This window comes from Triticum urartu, chromosome 7A (genome assembly GCF_056163025.1).
Source record: "Triticum urartu cultivar PI428250 chromosome 7A, HENAU_Tu73, whole genome shotgun sequence".
NCBI lineage: Eukaryota > Viridiplantae > Streptophyta > Magnoliopsida > Poales > Poaceae > Triticum > Triticum urartu.
Genome location: NC_141879.1, coordinates 601,000,437 through 601,021,320, shown reverse-complemented (window position 1 = coordinate 601,021,320; position 20,884 = coordinate 601,000,437). Strand labels below are relative to the sequence as shown.

Sequence of the window (20,884 nt, the reverse complement as noted above, 5' to 3'; positions counted from 1 at the left end):
TGGAACGGTGGGTACATGCACGGGATCCACCATGCACGGTAGAAAAACCAGTCTCCGGCCACTCTGCAATGTCACGATAACAAAACAGTGCAGCTCATCGTGATTTTCGCTTGATTAATCTGTTGGCTTGTGGTGATGTACAGCACCAACAACAACTGGGCGTGCCAATTGTCATGGCAAAATTAACCGGAGCACTCTGTGATCAAAAGCTAGTCAGGAAACAGAAACGAACGCATGTCAGGAAACAGGAATTGAAGGGAAAAAAAAGGAGAGAAGTAAAAGACAGAGAGTGATGGCGAGGTAGTGAAAGGTGAAGAGAGATTGTGTGTGCATGGCGAGTTTTTTATGCTGCATGCAAAGACTGGAGAGAGAAGGCATGCCAAATTTGCAGGTTAGGAGAGAGAGCGAAAGGAGAACTCATGTTAATTATGAGGCGAAAACAGTAAACAGTAGCTATATATTGGTGCCATTGTTCTACACCGGGCCATTTGCACCGCTGAACCCAGCAGTGCACAGTAAAATAGTAAACACATCTGAACGCTCTGATACTTATTTACAGAGGGAGTACAAAAGATCGGCCACTAGCTAGCTAGCTAGCTAGCTATTATCATCAATACTGAATCATCTCCAACACAACATTGCTTATTTGTTAAAGCTAGTCATGCATTTTACTCGTTCTTCTACGACGGACATTTGCTGAAGCCAACATCGTACGGTACAATAATAACCACTAAAACAGACCGGGGTGGCACCCTTGATCATCTACGTACAGACAGACATTCGCTTCTTAGCTACATGGACTAGATCCTACTACGACAACATACGATTGCACTAATCCTAGAGCCATTGCCGAGCCAGAGAATAATGTAGATTACTAGCAGCGAACGATGCCTACGACTTGATCTGCGAGGAATGGCCGGAAGATGACCCACAGCGCCCGCTCCTTGCCGCTCTCTCCATTCTGGTCACCACCAGAGCCTGGCGAGACGACGCAGGAACCGCAGTAGCATCCATATTACCCTGTAGAAACGTTGCAGCGCTATGTATATATCATAGAGAAACCAGGCAACGTGATCGATTTGGGCGTATATCAGACGTTTAATGAAGGGGACGGAGAAGAAGAGGAAACTGCAGGCGACGACGGTGCAGGGGAATACGACGATGATGAACCAGCCCCAGCCATTCGGACTGGCGCCGACAACGTAGGCGCCAACAAGGCAGGCGAGGTCGAGGAGAGCGAGGAGCAGCAGCCCTGCCACCCTGTCCCACGTTCGGTAGAAGCACTCGCTGGAGACCAGCAGCAGTGAGGTCAGGAAGGCCACGGTGCTAAGCGACTTGAAAATGGGATGGCCGGGCAGCACCGGGTCGCCGGCGTCGTGCCCGTATGGGTATGGCCCGGCTTTGTCCTCTCTCCAGAACAACCCGCCCGGGGGGTACGGGACGGACAGGTAGGCCAGCGACGCCAGGATGGTCGCCACCAGCATCAGCCCCACCTGCATCTCCTTTATCCACCTCTTGGTCCGGGCCAGCAGCAGGTGGTCCTTGTCGTCGTCATCGTCGTCCTGCTGGACGGGCTCCGGGACGTCGATAAGCAGGTCGTCCTTGTCGCCGTGCTGGATGAGCACTGGGCCGTCCATGAGCTGCAGGTCGCCTGGATGCGACGACATCTTCGACCGGCGTTGGATTCACGGCCTGTTTGGTCGTAGGAAGTTAGTCAGTGATAGGAAATGCGAGACGTAGAAGAGCAAGCAAAGAGGAAGAGGCAGGGCTCGACGCCTGGGTGGGCTTGCTGGCCGCCGCTGCTCGCCGGGAAGACCGTGTGGGCGGGTCCTGTGGAGAGAGCGAGAGACCGTGGTCGGGTCGTGTGGAGCGAGAGAGAGCATGCACCAGCACCACCCCGTGGATGGGCGCCAGTTCGCCGGCCGATTTGAAAAAAAAAGAAGCGGGGTAAGAAGGAAGGAACCTGTGACTAGGCGTGGAGGCGGGAGGAGCTTCCCGGAGGCGTCGTCCAGTCCAGCGACCAGGAGGCGGCGGCGTGGTGGTGAGGGCGAGCTCTCCGGAGGAGACCGGCGGACCGAGAAAGAGTGGCGCGAGGAAGTCGTGGAACTGGCGTGTTTGTCTGCGAGACAAGCAAGGAAGATGAGATGGCCACTTATTTATAGGCGGAAGCAAGCAAGGAAGGTGCCCAGACAAGGAGTGAGATCTCTGATGTGCCACTCTTAAGTACTGTATTATACCAAGCATTGGTTGAGTTTCACATACCTTTGTCAGATAACGTGCGTCGCTGCTCTTCTGTTCAACCATGGAACTGCATGCGCTGTTGAATTTTACGGCGCCAATTGCCATGGCATCGATCGAGGTGAGAAATTTGTGGCCTTGATTCAACTGGCGCGTGCCGTGCCCGTAGGAGCATCTCCAATAGCCGTCGAACACGCCGCGCGCTAAAAATTACTTTGCCGTATGTTCATCGTCTGGTTTGACACGGCGGGCAGCGCTGGCTCTAGCAGCCGCGCTAAAATAACTACGCGCGTAAAAATGCAGCGCGCGCGACTCTCACATAAACAACATGTGCATTTCAAAACAGAAGCAAAAAGCTCAAGCACAAAAAAAATCAACAATAAATAGTTCAATTTCGTTATTACAACTCAAAACACAACAAATAGTTCAACAATACAATATCGAACGCACAAATCATGATGCTCTTTGTCGTTTATTCCATGCCCACCACTCCTCAATGAGATCTTTCTGAAGATCATCATGCGCTGCGGGACGTCGAATGGTATGATAGGAGGCAACAAAACGGGCCATCCTTTCAGCCCTCCGTCACACTCGCACGGGATGTCCCAACAGCTCATACTGAGAGTAGTCTATATCTTGACCACGCTCATTCTCAATGATCATGTTGTGCATGATCACACAAGCGTGCATGATGTACCAAAGCATTTTTTGACCCCAAAATCTAGCCGGTCCTCTCACAATAGCAAATTGGGCTTGCAACATCCCAAAAGTTTTCTCCACATTTTCTCTAGCCGCCGCCTGAGCATTGTGGAAATCAAGATTTTTCTTACCTTCCGGCTTTTTCAACGGCTTCACAAAGGTTTGCCACTTTGGATAGATACCATCCGCTAGATAATAGCCATAGTTGTATGTACGGCCATTTGTTACAAACTGCACCGGTGGCAAATCGCTATTTGCAATCTTATTCATCAGTGGTGACCGGTTGACAACATTGATGTCATTCAAAGATCCAGTCATTCCAAAGAATGCATGCTAAATCCAAGTCTCTTGATCGGCCACCGCTTCAAGAATTATTGTGGAACCCTTTTTTTGGCCGTGAAATTGCCCATGCCATGCCTTTGGACAAGTCTTCCAACTCCAATGCATGCAATCTATTGAGCCAAGCATACCAGGGAAGCCGCGAGCTTTGTTCATCTCCAATAGCCTTGCGGCGTCTTCGGCATTGGGAGATCTCAAATACTCCTGGCCAAACACTTGCACAATTCCGACCGCGAAGCGCTTGACACACATGATGTCTTGGCTCTCACCCATAACCAAGTGAACATCAACTAGATCAACCGGGATACCGTATGCCAACATACGCAAAGCAGCTGTCACCTTCTGAAAGGTGCTATGCCCAAGCTCTCCGGCGGCATTCCTCCTTTGTTGAAAAAATTGTTCATGGCTCACTAGTTTCTCTGCAATGCGCCTGAACAACTCGGTGCTCATCCTAAAACGGGGACGAAAATATGACTCGGGGTATGTGGGATTCTCCGCAAAATAATGCCTGATCAATCAGTTGTGGGCATCGATCCTATCCCTCCAAATTTTCTGCCAACCCATAGCGGAACCACCGTGCTTTGGTTTTTTATTGATGTGCATAGCGAGGATCATTGCAAGATCATCCTCCTCTTCCATATCAAATTCTTCTTCGGAAGAATCATACGACAAACTCATCTACACTGTTCAATACTATGCTATAAAAACTACAATCAACATGCACCAAATTCATGAAGTTTGAGCAATACATACCTTGTAGGCGTTTTATCAAACACCTTGCGGGCGCCGAGCGGCAGCGAGCGCCCGGACGCTGTTCGTCGGAGGACGGACGCGCACGAGGGGCGGCGGTGACTAGAGGGGGCGGAGGAAGCCGCCGCGGCGCGGGGATAGGCCGGGAAAGCGCCGGAACGGTCGCTGGGTGGCGCGGGCGGCGGCGGCGCCGCGACTGGATGGGGGGTCGAGTTGCGAGCAAGCGCGCGAGAGTCCAACGCGTGGAAGCGGACGCAGCAAATAAGCAGTGCGCCATGGAGTTTCGGCCCGCGTGTTGAACTAGATGTGCCGCACACGCGGTTTTTACGCGCCCGCTGGAGCCACTCTACCGATTGCGCGCGCGTTAAAATGGACAATTTTACGACGCGGCTGTTGGAGATGCTCTAAAGAGAGGCGAGATTCTTCTCTGTACTATACCTACAAGAGCTAGGCATGTGGCCATGGTGTTTTATGTCGACATCGGCCCTGTTTGGATCATGGGGTTAGAGCTAGTTTGGGTTAGTTGGAGGTTCACATAACCTAAAAGTATCCAAATAGGGAGGGTTAGAGTGGGTTAGTTCCATCTAATTCAACTATTCCGGTGAAGAGGTGCTTATTTGGATTAGAGTGGGTTAGAAAATAACTCTAACTCTAACTGTGTTAGAGTATCCAAACAGGGCCATCGACGCGACTCCTGTTTTTTCACATGAATTGACACGCATTGGGTCCCGCCACGTACGCCGGCCATGCACATCGCATGCAGATGTGCATGCAGACCCACGAGCAACGCTAGCTGCCGAGCGAGCGCCTCTTCTCAGCGAGAAGCATCTACCCCGTCACTATCCATGGTCATTTTGAATGTGTGTTTGCCTGCTTGCTTTTATAGCAACGACCACTCTGCAACTGCAATGTCACGATTACAATGCGGTACGGTGCTAAACCCGTACAACACCATCGCGATTTTCGCTTGATTAATCCGCGGCCTTGTGATGATGTACAACACCAACACCAATTGGGCGTGCCAATTGCATGCCATGGGCATCGAGGTGGGGATTTCTGGCCTTGGTTCGACACTGGACAAACGGGTAAACTAAAGAGTGCAGCAATATGGGCTGGTGTCGTAGGACACTGCTGTTCCTTTTGAGATTCCCTAGCTATGAAACTATGGCGTTTTGGCTTTATTTGCTCCATTATTCTCTTGTCCAGCATGGTGTCCACTGTGCTTCGCTCGGTTGCTCGGTTCCTTGTGGTGATGACAGGAAATTGACATAAAGAAGAGAGAGAGAGAGAGAGAGAGAGAGAGAGAGAGAGAGAGAGAGCCGCGCTGCAGGGGCGGAGCCAGGATTTGAATATGAGGGGGTCGAAAAGCTAATGTTCGTAGAAGTCATGGAATATCACAATATATTAGGTCTCATGGTGGCTTTGGTGAGAGATCATATAAACATCCGTTTGAAATTACAAAACAATGTTACATTTCTGTTGACTTAAATTGAGCTCTAGAATGACCACCAGCATTACAAGTTGATAATGTGAATTGCTATTTCCTTACCAATATAGGCAATCATGCAATGTCGACGAAAATCATATTCGTTTTGTTTCAAAAACGTGTCTTGACTAGTTTCATAGAGAAAATAGTTTGTTCAGTTGTTGTGGCTGACACTGGAAGACTTATGACTAACCATAGAAATGTATAAACCATTAAGTATGTAAGTAGTTCTTGTTTGGAATTATCCACCCGTCAAATCGGTAAGTTAAGAGAAGATTTTTAGCTCTAGATGATTGCAAACACCCAGCTAGAAAATGGGCAAGTTGATGGTAATTGACCCCGTTGTTAACTGAAAAGACTACAAAACAAATAAATAAAACCACCACTGTGACACGTCAAATAACTCATGCCATGGATCCAAAAATGCGCAAATGCAATGCTAATTGACCAGACAAATGCAATGCCATGGATCAAAAAATGGAAAGAAGATACGAGTAATAATTAATAGTCACCGGCCTCTAGCTGTATTCTTCTGATCTGATCCGACTGCATCTGGTCGTATGCGGACAGCGGACCATAGTGTAGACTGGTGGACGGAGTTGTCATCGTGGCGACCAGTGGATATATGGCCGCCGCAGCAATGTTAAACGCCGAACGCCGACACCCACGGGCCACGGCGGCAGAGGCAAAATTCGGTGCGGCTGGATCAATGAATAATTTTTATATGGGCTAATGATGCAATTAGTTACGGCCATTTGCTACATAGCCTGCTACAAACCGTTGAGGGGGGCGAGTGATTGGCAGGGGTCTAGCCCCTGCTCGCCCCCCCCCCCCCTGTCTCCGCCCCTGATTTCAGTACAGGCGCGGAGCAGAGAACGGCGTGGCGGACGCCCTGTCCCGGGTGGGCGCTGCTCTGAGCATGGCCGCGCTCTCCCTCTGCCAACTGGCCTGGGTACAAGAGGTCGCCAATTCGTATGCGACCAATGCCACCGCACAAGAGATGCTGTCCCGCCTCGCCATCCACAGTCCAGACAAGGAGGGGTTTGAGCTGCACAAGGGCTTGATTCGCCGCGGGGACTGGCTCTGGATCGGCAGCAACACGGCGCTCCGCACCAAGCTCATCAGCGCGTTCCACAACAGCGGGGTGGGTGGCCACTCGGGCATCACCGCCACTCACCAGCATGTCAAAAAGCTCTTCATTTGGCCGGGACAGAAGTGCGACGTGGATGAGTATGTCAAGCAGTGCATGGTATGCCAGCAGGCCAAGCACGAGCACTACTGGCTGGCCGCCTGGCTCCCCTGCCCGTTCCCACAGCACCATGGCAGGAGCTGACGATGGACTTCGTCGAGGGACTACCGACGTCGGAAGGGTACGTCTCCATCATGGTGGTCGTGGATCGCGTCACCAAGTTCGCCCACTTCATCCCTCTTCGACATCCCTTCAATGCCACCAAGGTAGCGCGCGCATCCTGGGACAATGTCGTCAAGCTCCACGGCATGCCCAATTCGATCGTCTCGGACCGCGACCGTGTCTTCACCAGCGCGCTCTGGTGTGAGCTGTTCGCGGCCGCGGGCACCAAGCTGCTGTACTCTACGGCTTACCACCCCCAGACGGACGGACAGAACACGCAATGGGACTGGGGCGCGCACACCACGCGCCTCCACGAGCAGATGCTTCGAGCTCAACACCGTTTCAAGAAGAAAGCGGATCGCCATTGCACGGAGCGAAGCTTCCAGGTTGGCGAGGAGGTGTTGCTCAAATTGCAGGCGTACGCCCAGTCCTCCATCGTCAATCGCCCCTGCACTAAACTCGCCTACAAGTTCTTTGGGCCATTCAAGGTGGATGCCAAGATCGGGACGCTCGCCTACAAGCTGATCCTTCCGCTGGACAGTCGCATCCCAGCTGAAGCCTTACACGCCCAACTACACACTTGTCTTCGCCGAGCTGCCCAAGCCGTCGGACCTGTCCCTGACAGAGACGGCACCTGTCGAGATCCTGGACAGGCGCATGGTCAAGCGAGGCAACTCCGCTCTGGTGCAACTGCACGTGCACTGGTCTTCGTCTTCACCATCGGCCACAACATGGGAAGACTACAACACCCTCAAGCTCCATTTTACGGCAGCGACGATCTGACAGGGAGCAACCGGAGCGCCAGGTGACGCTCCTTCTGATGGAGGGGGAGATGTCACACCTGCACCTGCAAGTGCCACGGTGGACCAGAGCAACGAATAGAGAAGCAAGGGACAAGTCATCGCTAGGCCAGGTCATCAGTGGGCCCCGCGAGACGAGTGATATTTAGCCAGCCCCTGCGTGGGCGAGTGGCGTGTGTGGTGTGATCACTTTCTGCTTCTTCCTGTACTCTGAACTTTCCTCTCCCGCAAGAAAGCTTCCATCTGTTCTCGCTAAAATCGCATCCCCTTTTCCCTCGAGTGTGATTCGATCATCTTCGGGTCGTCACAGGGGATTAGCACATGTCCCAAAATACAGGGAAGCATGAGATAATCTCTTCGTGTTCCAGATGTATTGTCTCGGCGACTGGAAAAGGGTCGTTCATGGCGGCCCTTGGTTGTTCCGAGTTATGGGGTTGCTTGTAGAAGATTATGATGGGAGAACAAATCCTATTTCAGTGGTGTTCGATAGTTTGTATGTCTGGGCGCAGATTCACGGGATCCCTGATATGTACCGTGATCCAGATATAGTGGATCAACTTGCTCGCCGAATTGGGCGTGTCAAAGAGGTGCATCTGTCCCCTAGGCTGTTTTATGAAGGCGATTATGTCAGAGTTCATGCGAGGGTGCTAGTAGCCAAACCTCTCACGAGGGTTATGCCTCTTACTATCGCCGGTGAAGGGCGGCGTATGCTCCCGGTCAAGTATGAAAAGATTCCTTACTTCTGCCAAGTTTGCGGAATGATGGGCCATAACCATGAGGAATGTGGTGACGGAGTTTGGGAAGCAAAATACAAGCAGTGGGGGTGTGACGCCCCCGATTCAATCGTACACTAATCATACACGCAAACGTGTACGATCAAGATCAGGGACTCACGGGAAGATATCACAACACAACTCTACAAATAAAATAAGTCATACAAGCATCATATTACAAGCCAGGGGCCTCGAGGGCTCGAATACAAGAGCTCGATCATAGACGAGTCAGCGGAAGCAACAATATCTGAGTACAGACATAAGTTAAACAAGTTTGCCTTAAGAAGGCTAGCACAAAATGGGATACAGATCGAAAGAGGCGCAGGCCTCCTACCTGGGATCCTCCTAAACTACTCCTGGTCGTCGCCAACGGGTTGCAAGTAGTAGTAGGCACCTCCCGAATAGTAGTAGTCGTCGTCAACGGTGGCGTCTTGCTCCTAGACTCCAATGTTTGGTCGCAGCAATCGGGTATAGGTAGGGGGAAAAGGGGGAGCAAAGCAACCGTGAGTACTCATCCAAAGTACTCGCAAGCAAGGAGCTACACTACATATGTATGCATTGGTATCAAATTGAAAAAAGGGGGTATCATATGTGGACTGAACTGCAGAATGCCGGAATAAGAGGGGGATAGTGTTGGAAATATGCCCTAGAGGCAATAATAAATTGGTTATTATTATATTTCCTTGTTCATGATAATCGTTTATTATCCATGCTAGAATTGTATTGATAGAAAACTCAGATACATGTGTGGATACATAGACAACACCATGTCCCTAGTAAGCCTCTAGTTGACTAGCTCGTTGATCAATAGATGGTTACGGTTTCCTGACCATGGACATTGGATGTCATTGATAACGGGATCACATCATTAGGAGAATGATGTGATGGACAAAGACCCAATCCTAAGCCTAGCACAAGATCATGTAGTTCGTATGCTAAAGCTTTTCTAATGTCAAGTATCATTTCCTTAGACCATGAGATTGTGCAACTCCCGGATACCGTAGGAATACTTTGGGTGTGACAAACGTCACAACGTAACTGGGTGACTATAAAGGTGCACTACGGGTATCTCCGAAAGTGTCTGTTGGGTTGGCACGAATCGAGACTGGGATTTGTCACTCCGTGTGACGGAGAGGTATCTCTGGGCCCACTCTGTAGGACATCATCATAATGTGCACAATGTGATCAAGGAGTTGATCACGGGATGATGTGTTACGGAACGAGTAAAGAGACTTGCCGGTAACGAGATTGAACAAGGTATCGGGATACCGACGATCGAATCTCGGGCAAGTATCGTACCGCTAGACAAAGGGAATTGTACACGGGATTGATTAAGTCCTTGACATCGTGGTTCATACGATGAGATCATCGTGGAACATGTGGGAGCCAACATGGGTATCCAGATCCCGCTGATGGTTATTGACCGGAGAGTCATCTCGGTCATGTCTGCATGTCTCCCGAACCCGTAGGGTCTACACACTTAAGGTTCGGTGACGCTAGGGTTATAGAGATATTAGTATGCGGTAACCTGAAAGTTGTTCGGAGTCCCGGATGAGATCCCGAACGTCACGAGGAGTTCCGGAATGGTCCGGAGGTAAAGAATTATATATAGGAAGTGCTATTTCGGCTATCGGGACAAGTTTCGGGGTCACCGATATTGTACCGGGACAACCGGAAGGGTCCCGGGGGTCCACCGGGTGGGGCCACCTGCCCCGGGGGCCACATGGGCTGTAGGGGGTGCGCCTTGGCCTATATGGGCCAAGGGCACCAGCCCCAAGAGGCCCATGCGCCAAGATATAAGGGAAAGGAAGAGTCCTAAAGGGGGAAGGCACCTCCTAGGTGCCTTGGGGAGGTGGGACTCCTCCCTGGCCGCACCCTTCCTTGGAGGAAGGGCCAAGGCTGCGCCCCCCCCTCTCCCTTGGCCCTATATATAGTGAGGGGAAGGGAGGGCAGCCACACCTAAGTCCTGGCGCCTCCCTCTCCCTCCCATGACACATCTCCCTCCTCCCGCAGCGCTTGGCGAAGCCCTGTTGGAATCCCGCTACTTCCACCACCACGCCGTCGTGCTGCTGGATCTCCATCAACCTCTCCTCCCCCCTTGCTGGATCAAGAAGGAGGAGACGTCGCTGCTCCGTACGTGTGTTGAACGCGGAGGTGCCGTCCGTTCGGCGCTAGGATCATCGGTGATTTGGATCACGACGAGTACGACTCCATCAACCATGTTCTCTTGAACGCTTCCGCGCGCGATCTACAAGGGTATGTAGATCCACTCCTCCCTCGTTGCTAGATGACTCCATAGATAGATCTTGGTGACACGTAGGAAAATTTTGAATTTATGCTACGTTCCCCAACAGTGGTGTCAAAGCTAGGTCTATGCGTAGTTTCTATGCACGAGTAGAACACAAAGTAGTTGTGGGCATTGATTTTGTTCAATATGCTTACCGTTACTAGTCCAATCTTGATTCGGTGGCATTGTGGGATGAAGCGGCCCGGACCGACCTTACACGTACTCTTACGTGAGACTGGTTCCACCGACTGACATGCACTAGTTGCATAAGGTGGCTAGCGGGTGTCTGTCTCTCCCACTTTAGTCGGATCGGATTCGATGAAAAGGGTCCTTATGAAGGGTAAATAGCAATTGGCATATCACGTTGTGGTTTTTGCGTAGGTAAGAAACGTTCTTGCTAGAAACCCATAGCAGCCACGTAAAACATGCAAACAACAATTAGAGGACGTCTAACTTGTTTTTGCAAGGTATGCTATGTGATGTGATATGGCCAAGAAGAATGTGATGAATGATATGTGATGTATGAGATTGATCATGTTCTTGTAATAGGAATCACGACTTGCATGTCGATGAGTATGACAACCGGCAGGAGCCATAGGAGTTGTCTTTATTTATTATATGACCTGCGTGTCATTGAACAACGCCATGTAATTACTTTACTTTATTGCTAACCGTTAGCTGTAGTAGTAGAAGTAATAGTTGGCGAGACAACTTCATGAAGACACGATGATGGAGATCATGGTGTCATGCCGGTGACGATGATGATCATGGAGCCCCGAAGATGGAGATCAAGAGGAGCAAAGTGATGATGGCCATATCATGTCACTATTTGATTGCATGTGATGTTTATCATGTTTATACATCTTATTTGCTTAGAACGACGGTAGTAAATAAGATGATCCCTCATTAAAATTTCAAGAAAGTGTTCCCCCTAACTGTGCACCGTTGCGAAAGTTCGTCGTTTCGAAGCACCACGTGATGATCGGGTGTGATAGATTCTTACGTTCGAATACAACGGGTGTTGACGAGCCTAGCATGTACAGACATGGCCTCGGAACACATGCAAAACACTTAGGTTAACTTGACGAGCCTAGCATGTACAGACATGGCCTCGGAACACAAGAGACCGAAAGGTCGAGCATGAGTCGTATAGAAGATACGATCAACATGAAGATGTTCACCGATGTTGACTAGTCCGTCTCACGTGATGATCGGACACGGCCTAGTTGACTCGGATCATGTAATCACTTAGATGACTAGAGGGATGTCTATCTGAGTGGGAGTTCATAAGATGAACTTAATTATCCTGAACATAGTCAAAAGGTCTTCGCAAATTATGTCGTAGCTCGCGCTTCAGTTCTACTGTTTAGTTATGTTCCTAGAGAAAATTTAGTTGAAAGTTGATAGTAGCAATTATGCGGACTAGGTCCGTAAACTGAGGATTGTCCTCATTGCTTCATAGAAGGCTTATGTCCTTAATGCACCGCTCAGTGTGCTGAACCTCGAACGTCGTCTGTGGATGTTGCGAACATCTGACATACACATTTTGATAACTACGTGATAGTTCAGTTAAACGGTTTAGAATTGAGGCACCGAAGACGGGTTTGAAACGTCGCGAAACATATGAGATGTTTCGAGGGCTGAAATTGGGATTTCAGGCTCGTGCCCACGTCAAGAGGTATAAGACCTCCGACGATTTTCTTAGCCCACAAACTAAGGGAGAAAAGCTCAATTGTTGAGCTTGTGCTCAGATTGTCTGAGTACAACAATCGCTTGAATCGAGTGGGAGTTGATCTTCCAGATGAAATAGTGATGGTTCTCCGAAGTCATTACCACCAAGCTGCTTGAGCTTTGTGATGAACTATAATATATCAGGGACATATATGATGATCCTTGAGATATTCGCGATGTTTGACACCACAAAAGTAGAGATCAAGAAGGAGCATCAATTGTTGATGGTTGGTGAAACCACTAGTTTCAAGAAGGGCAAGGGCAAAAAGGGATGCTTCATGAAACGGCAAATCAGCTGCTGCTCTAGTGAAGAAACCCAAGGTTGAACCCAAACCCGAGACTAAGTGCTTCTGTAATAAGGGGAACAGCCACTGGAGCAGAATTACCCTAGATACTTGGTAGATGAGAAGGCTGGCAAGGTCGATAGAAGTATATTGGATATACATTGTGTTGATGTGTACTTTACTAGTACTCCTAGTAGCACCAGGGTATTAGATACCGGTTCGGTTGCTAAGTGTTAGTAACTCGAAATAAAAGCTACGGAATAAACGGAGACTAGCTAAAGGTGAGCTGACGATATGTGTTGGAAGTGTTGATATGATCAAGCATCGCACGCTCGCTCTACCATCGAGATTGGTGTTTGCGTTGAGCATAGACATGATTGGATTATGTCTATCGCAATACGGTTATTCATTTAAAAAGAATAATGGTTACTCTGTTTATTTGAATAATACCTTCAATGGTCTTACACCTGAAATGAATGGTTTATTGAATCTCCATCGTAGTGATACACATGTTCATGCCAAAAGATAGTAATGATAGTACCACCTACTTGTGGCACTGCCACGTAAGTCATATCGGTATAAAACGCATGAAGAAGCTCCATGTTGATGGATCTTTGGACTCACTCATTTTTGAAAGGATTGAGACATGCGAACCATGTTTGTTGGTAGATATGCATGAAGAAACTCTATACAGATGGATCGTTTGGACTCACTTGATTTTGAATCACTTGAGACATGCAAATCATACCACGTGGGCAAGATGACTGAAAGCCTCGTTTTCAGTAAAATGGAACTAGAAAGCAACTTGTTGGAAGTAATACATTTTGATGTGTGCGGTCCAATGAGTGCTGAGGCGTGTAGTGGATATCGTTATGTTCTTACTTCACAGATGATTTGAGTAGATGTTGAGTATATTTACTTGATGAATCACAAGTCTGAATTATTGAAAGGTTCAAGTAATTTCAGGGTGAAGTTGAAAGATCGTCGTGACAAGAGGATAAAAGATCTATGATAGGATCATAGAGATGAATATCTGAATTACGAGTTTGGCACAGAATTAAAACATTGTGGAAATTGTTTCACAACTAATACAGCCTGGAACACCATAGTGTGATGGTGTGTCCGAACATCATAATTGCACCCTATTAGATATGATGCATACCATGATGTCTCTTATCGAATTACCACAATAGTTTATGGGTTAGGCATTAGAGACAACCACATTCACTTTAAAAGGGGCACCACGTAATTCCGATGAGATGACACCGTATGAACTATGGTTTAGAGAAACCTAAGCTGTCATTTCTTAGAAGTTTGGGGCTGCGACGCTTATGTGGAAAAGTTTCAGGCTGATAAGCTCGAACCCAAAGCGGATAAATGCATCTTCATAGGACACCCAAAACAGTTGGGTATACCTCCTGTCTCAGATCCGAAAGCAATAAGGGATTGTTTCTAGAATCGGGTCCTTTCTCGAGGAAAAGTTTCTCTCGAAAGAATTGAGTGGGAGGATGGTGGAGACTTGATGAGGTTATTGAACCGTCTCTTCAACTAGTGTGTGGCAGGGCACAGGAAGTTGTTCCTGTGGCACCTACACCAATTGAAGTGGAAGCTTATGATAGTGATCATGAAACTTCAGATCAAGTCACTGCCAAACCTCGTGGGATGACAAGGATGCGTACTACTTCAGAGTGGTACATAATCCTGTCTTGGAAGTCATGTTGCTAGACAATAATGAACCTACGAGCTATGGAGAAGCGATGAATTACTGCATTATTTATGAAATCTTGCAGATAGGATGTCAAAACATTGTTTCCTCGACGATTTTCTTGAGGAAAGGTTGTATGTCATACAACCGGAAGGTTTTGTCAATCCTGAAAGATGCTAATAAGTATGCAAAGCTCCAGCAATCCTTCTAAGGACTGGAGTAAGCATCTCGGAGTTGGAATGTATGCTTTGATGAGATGATCAAAGTTTTGGGTGTATACAAAGTTTATGAGAAACTTGTATTTCCAAAGAAGTGAGTGGGAGCACTATAGAATTTCTGATGAGTATATGTTGTTGACATATTATGGATCAGAAATGATGTAGAATTTCTGGAAAGCATATAGGGTTATTTGGAAAGTGTTTTTCAATGGAAAGCCTGGATTAAGCTACTTGAACATTGAGCATCAAGATCTATAAGGATAGATCAAAACGCTTAATGGTACTTTCAAATGAGCACATACCTTGACATGATCTTGAAGGTATTCAAGATGGATCAGTCAAAGAAGGAGTTCTTGCCTGAGTTGTAAGGTATGAAGTTAAGACTTAAAGCTCGACCACGGCAGAAGAAAGAGAAAGGACGAATGTCGTCCCCTATGCTTTTGTCATAGGCTCTATACGGTATGCCATGCTGAGTACCGCACCTGATGTGTGCCTTGCCACATGTCTGGCAAGAGGGTACAAAGGTGATCCAGGAGTGGATCACTAGACAGCAGTCAAAGTTATCCTTAGTAACTAGTGAACTAAGGAATTTTCTCGGTTATGGAGGTGATAAAGAGTTCGACGTAAAGAGTTACGTCGATGCAAGCTTAACACCTATCCGGATAGCTCTGAGTAGAGATACCAGATACATATAATGGAGCAACAATTTAGAATAGCTCCAAGTAGAACAGTTATTTGGAATAGCTCCAAATGTAGCGTAGTAGTTGCATCTACAAGATGACATAAGAAATTTGCGAAGTACATACGGATCTGAAAGATTCAGACCCGTTGACTATAACATCTCTCACAAGCATAACATGATCAAACCCAGAACTCATCGAGTGTTAATCACATGGTAATGTGAACTAGATTATTGACTCTAGTAAACTCTTTGGGTGTTAGTCACATGGGGATGTGACCTTGAGTGTTAGTCACATAGCGATGTGAACTGGATTATTGACTCTAGTGCAAGTGGGAGACTGTTGGAAATATGCCCTAGAGGCAATAATAAATTGGTTATTATTATATTTCCTTGTTCATGATAATCGTTTATTATCCATGCTAGAATTGTATTGATAGAAAACTCAGATACATGTGTGGATACATAGACAACACCATGTCCCTAGTAAGCCTCTAGTTGACTAGCTCGTTGATCAATAGATGGTTACGGTTTCCTGACCATGGACATTGGATGTCATTGATAACGGGATCACATCATTAGGAGAATGATGTGATGGACAAAGACCCAATCCTAAGCCTAGCACAAGATCATGTAGTTCGTATGCTAAAGCTTTTCTAATGTCAAGTATCATTTCCTTAGACCATGAGATTGTGCAACTCCCGGATACCGTAGGAATACTTTGGGTGTGCCAAACGTCACAATGTAACTGGGTGACTATAAAGGTGCACTACGGGTATCTTCGAAAGTGTCTGTTGGGTTGGCACGAATCGAGACTGGGATTTGTCACTCCGTGTGACGGAGAGGTATCTCTGGGCCCACTCTGTAGGACATCATCATAATGTGCACAATGTGATCAAGGAGTTGATCACGGGATGATGTGTTACGGAACGAGTAAAGAGACTTGCCGGTAACGAGATTGAACAAGGTATCGGGATACCGACGATCGAATCTCGGGCAAGTATCGTACCGCTAGACAAAGGGAATTGTATACGGGATTGATTAAGTCCTTGACATCGTGGTTCATACGATGAGATCATCGTGGAACATGTGGGAGCCAACATGGGTATCCAGATCCCGCTGATGGTTATTGACCGGAGAGTCATCTCGGTCATGTCTGCATGTCTCCCGAACCCGTAGGGTCTACACACTTAAGGTTCGGTGACGCTAGGGTTATAGAGATATTAGTATGCGGTAACCTGAAAGTTGTTCGGAGTCCCGGATGAGATCCCGAACGTCACGAGGAGTTCCGGAATGGTCCGGAGGTAAAGAATTATATATAGGAAGTGCTATTTCGGCTATCGGGACAAGTTTCGGGGTCACCGTTATTGTACCGGGACCACCGGAAGGGTCCCGGGGGTCCACCGGGTGGGGCCACCTGCCCCGGGGGCCACATGGGCTGTAGGGGGTGCGCCTTGGCCTGTATGGGCCAAGGGCACCAGCCCCAAGAGGCCCATGCGCCAAGAGATAAGGGAAAGGAAGAGTCCTAAAAGGGGAAGGCACCTCCTAGGTGCCTTGGGGAGGTGGGACTCCTCCCTGGCCGCACCCTTCCTTGGAGGAAGGGCCAAGGCTGCGCCCCCCCAACCCCTCTCCCTTGGCCCTATATATAGTGGGGGGAAGGGAGGGCAGCCACACCTAAGTCCTGGCGCCTCCCTCTCCCTCCCATGACACATCTCCCTCCTCCCGCAGCGCTTGGCGAAGCCCTGTTGAAATCCCGCTACTTCCACCACCACGCCGTCGTGCTGCTGGATCTTCATCAACCTCTCCTCCCCCCTTGCTGGATCAAGAAGGAGGAGACGTCGCTGCTCCGTACGTGTGTTGAACGCGGAGGTGCCGTCCGTTCGGCGCTAGGATCATCGATGATTTGGATCACGACGAGTACGACTCCATCAACCCCGTTCTCTTGAACGCTTCCGCGCGCGATCTACAAGGGTATGTAGATCCACTCCTCCCTCGTTGCTAGATGACTCCATAGATAGATCTTGGTGACACGTAGGAAAATTTTGAATTTATGCTACGTTCCCCAACAGATAGCTAGTCCTTTCGAAGACTACGCTTCCGGCCACCTCTATCTTGCAGCATGTTGAAGAGAGTAGATGGTAAGTTCACCAAGTAACATCGCATAGCATAATCCTAACCGATGATCCTCCCCTCGTCGCCCTGTTAGAGAGCGATCACCGGGTTATATCTGGCACTTGAAAGGGTGTGTTTTATTAAGTAACCGGTTCTAGTTGTCATAAGGTCAAGGTACAACTCCAAGTCGTCCTGTTACCGGAGATCACGGCTATTCGAATAGATTAACTTCCCTGCAGGGGTGCACCACATTTCCCAACACGCTCGATCCCCTTTGTCCGGACACACTTGCCTGGGTCATGCTCGTCCTCGGAAGATCAACACGTCACAGCTCTACCTAGGCACAACAGAGAGGTCAGCACGCCGGTCTAAATCCTATGCGCGTAGGGGTCTAGGCCCATCGCCCATTGCACACATGCACGTTGCGTACGCAGCCGGTGAGCAGACCTAGCCTCCCTTATACAAGAGTAGGTGTTCCAGTCCAACCCGGCGCGCGCCGCTCAGTCGCTGATGTCACAAAGGCTTCGGCTGATACCACGACGTCGAGTGCCCATAATTGTTTCTGCGTAGTTGGTTAGTGCGTATAGGCCAGTAGCCAGACTCAGTTCAAATACCAAGATCTCGTTAAGCGTGTTATCTTGAAGTAACCGCGAACGCCGACCAGGGCCAGGCCCACCTCTCTCCTAGGTGGTCTCAACCTGCCCTGTCGCTTCGCCACAAAGTAACAGTCGGGGGCCGTCGGGAACTCAGGCCCACCACTACCTGGATGGAGCCACCTGCCCCTTCAACCCCCACATCAGAATCACATGCGGGTACTCAACGAGCCGACCCGACTTTAGTCACCACTTGTATAGTATGTATATAAGTATAAGTATATACCCGTGATCACCTCCCGAGTGATCACGGCCCAATAGTATAGCATGGCAGGCGGACAAGAATGTAGGGCCACTGATGATAAACTAGTATCCTATACTAAGCATTAGGATTGCAGGTAAAGGTAACAACAGTAATAGCAAGGACAGGCTATGCATCAGGATAGGATTAACGGAAGCAGTAACATGCTACACTACTCTAATGCAAGAAGTAGAGAGAAGGGTAAGCGATATGTGGTGATCAAAGGGGGGGCTTGCCTGGTTGCTTTGTAGACAGAAACGGACCCTCGAAGGTGAAGTAGGCGATCGCTGGTTCAATCGCGGTCTCGGGGCCTACCGTAAAAAAATAATGGAGGGGGAACATAATAAATAACAGGCAATCAAAGCATCACAAAGCATAACATGGCAATACAAGATGCTAGGGATGACCTAACGCAGTTCTAGGTGCTACCAGCAAAGGGGGGAAACATCCGAGGAAAGTATCCCCAGTGTTTCGCGTTTTCGGATAGATGAACCAGAGGGTGAAAGTTGCGTGTTCGCTATGTTAGGGATGTGTGGCGGACGAACGGTCTACGTATTCGAAGTCGTCTCGTCGTTCTGAGCAACTTTCATGTATAAAGTTTTTTCATCCAAACTACGGTTTATTTTATATTAATTTTCAAAGTTTTAAACAATTTTTGAATTTAGTTTAATTAATAAATTCGAATGAAAATGGTGTAATAACTTTTATACACAGCAGCAGCTAGCCACTGTGTATGACAGCGGGGTCAGGGGTGGTCCAGTCAGTAGGGTCAATAGCAGTTGATTAGTGCATGTTGACTGGTCAACTAGGTCAAAGGACACATATGTAAGTGTCCCAAGAGCTAATAAAAGTAGCTAGACTAAAATAATCTAGAAGGGGCCACATGTCATCTACACATTTGACTAATTAAACAAATAAACTAACCTAATTAAATGGGACCCACATCTCATAGGGTAGCAACTAATGTTAACTAGTACTAATTAGCCCCTAATCTAGCCTACTCCTAATTAACTAGGCCGGCCATTGGTACAGCCGTGCCTCACGTTCAGTGGCTGTGCCACGGTTGTGTGACCATGGTCAACACACATGGGCGTAGAGGCAGCAGCTATGGCCATTCTCAACAGCAGCAAAGTAGCGGGAGGTAGTAGTGCAAGCAAGCAAAGGCAGCGGCAGCAGGAACTAAGAGCAGCAGCAGTGACAGAAGCCAAAGCAGCGGCAGCAGCTAGAACACGCAGCAGCAGCGGCAGCAGGAACGGCAAGAAGCATTAGAGGAAGAGCGGCATGCGGGATGAGCAGCGGGGCGCTGGGCGGCAAGCGACGGGGTGGCGCGTATGCGCTGAGGGCAGGGCCGCAGCGTCGGGCACGGCCAGCAGTCGGCGGCGCCGACGGCCGCGGTGTCAGGTGCAGGGGCGCGACGAGGATAAGCGCGGGACGGTTGCGGGCTTGGCCAGGCACAGGGGCGAACGAGGCCCGGACGTGGCCTAGCGCGGCAGGGAGGCAAGGCGAGGCGCGGGCACGAGGTGGTCACGACGTGGGGTGGGGCGGACGCGAGTCGCGCGGGCGCTGGCCTCGACGGACGACGGCTACGGCTATGGGCAGGGGACGCACTCCGACGATGGATCGAGACCGGGGCGAGGGGGAAACATGGGAGGAGCTCACATTGGTGCGGCAATGAGGGTCAGCAGGCTCGGGGTGGCACCGGATCAAACGAATTGTCGACGGCGGCCGTCGAGATGCAGAAGCGGAGATGAGCTCGATGGCGACGCGCGAGGGCCTCCCAGCTTGGTCCGGTGGTTGAAGTCGACGGAGAAGAGGACGACGATTCCTCTAGACATCTTGTCGTCGCTGGGGGATGACCATGGCCACGAAGACCACGACGACACGGCGACGGCTTCGCTCGGGTTCGTGCTGTGAGGGAGAAGCGGCACGAGAGGAAGAGGGGGAGAGCATCTAGGGTTCGCGGGGGTTCGGGGATGCTCTTAACCCGCGAGGAGGGTCGCCGGATGACGGACGCGTGCGCTAGCCGCGCCATGGACGGCGCACACGCATCCAACGTGATCCTGTGAGCAGTAGGAAGGAGATACAGAGGCGGGTTGTTGGGTTGGGCCAAGATCTGTGCATTGCTAGGCCTAAGTGCATAGTGCCATTTTCCTATTTTACATTTCTGTAACAAAAACTACTACTGTTTCCTATTTAGTTTGGATAGCAATTAATTTTTTTTTAATATGAAACTTGTCACACAAATACAGGGAAACACCCTGGGGCTGCACCAAAGGTTTCAAACCGTTTCAGATCGTTTAACTATTTAGAAATTGAAAAGGTTAACTAATTGATTGTTGGTCCACTGTTATTATTCCTAGGGGCATTTTAAACATCTCCAAAATTGTTTGTTAATGCAAGAAAATTATGTGGTGAATATTTTCAACCTAATGAACATTTTTTATTTACCATTTGAATAAATAATAATTTGACTTGTATTTTAAATTTGAATTTGACTTTGATTTTAATAAAATGACAATTGGCTCAGTAATTTGGTGG

At 48.9% G+C, this 20,884-nt stretch overlaps 2 protein-coding genes across 2 annotated transcripts; one reads left to right on the top strand and one right to left on the bottom strand.

Moving 5' to 3' along the window:
* Positions 1 to 631: 631 nt before the first annotated feature.
* Positions 632 to 2,116, bottom strand: LOC125524871 (uncharacterized). Its single transcript, XM_087536929.1, has 3 exons — positions 1,964 to 2,116; positions 1,071 to 1,692; positions 632 to 1,020 (listed from the first exon to the last, which is right to left on the bottom strand). The coding sequence occupies exons 2-3, from the start codon at positions 1,665 to 1,667 to the stop codon at positions 892 to 894; spliced, it is 726 nt and encodes a 241-aa protein (XP_087393055.1). The 5' UTR covers positions 1,668 to 1,692; positions 1,964 to 2,116; the 3' UTR covers positions 632 to 891.
* A 4,731-nt stretch (positions 2,117 to 6,847) lies between these two features.
* On the top strand, positions 6,848 to 7,672 carry LOC147960628 (uncharacterized). Its single transcript, XM_087533449.1, has one exon. The coding sequence runs from the start codon at positions 6,848 to 6,850 to the stop codon at positions 7,670 to 7,672; it is 825 nt and encodes a 274-aa protein (XP_087389575.1).
* Positions 7,673 to 20,884: the final 13,212 nt, after the last annotated feature.

Bases quoted from the DNA above. Each gene is read 5' to 3' on its own strand.
- LOC125524871 (XM_087536929.1), bottom strand. From the start codon at position 1,667: ATGTCGTCGCATCCAGGCGACCTGCAGCTCATGGACGGCCCAGTGCTC. The intron at 1,021-1,070 runs GTTGCCTGGTTT...ACGTTTCTACAG, and splicing joins TATACGCCCAAATCGATCAC to GGTAATATGGATGCTACTGC.
- LOC147960628 (XM_087533449.1), top strand. From the start codon at position 6,848: ATGGACTTCGTCGAGGGACTACCGACGTCGGAAGGGTACGTCTCCATC.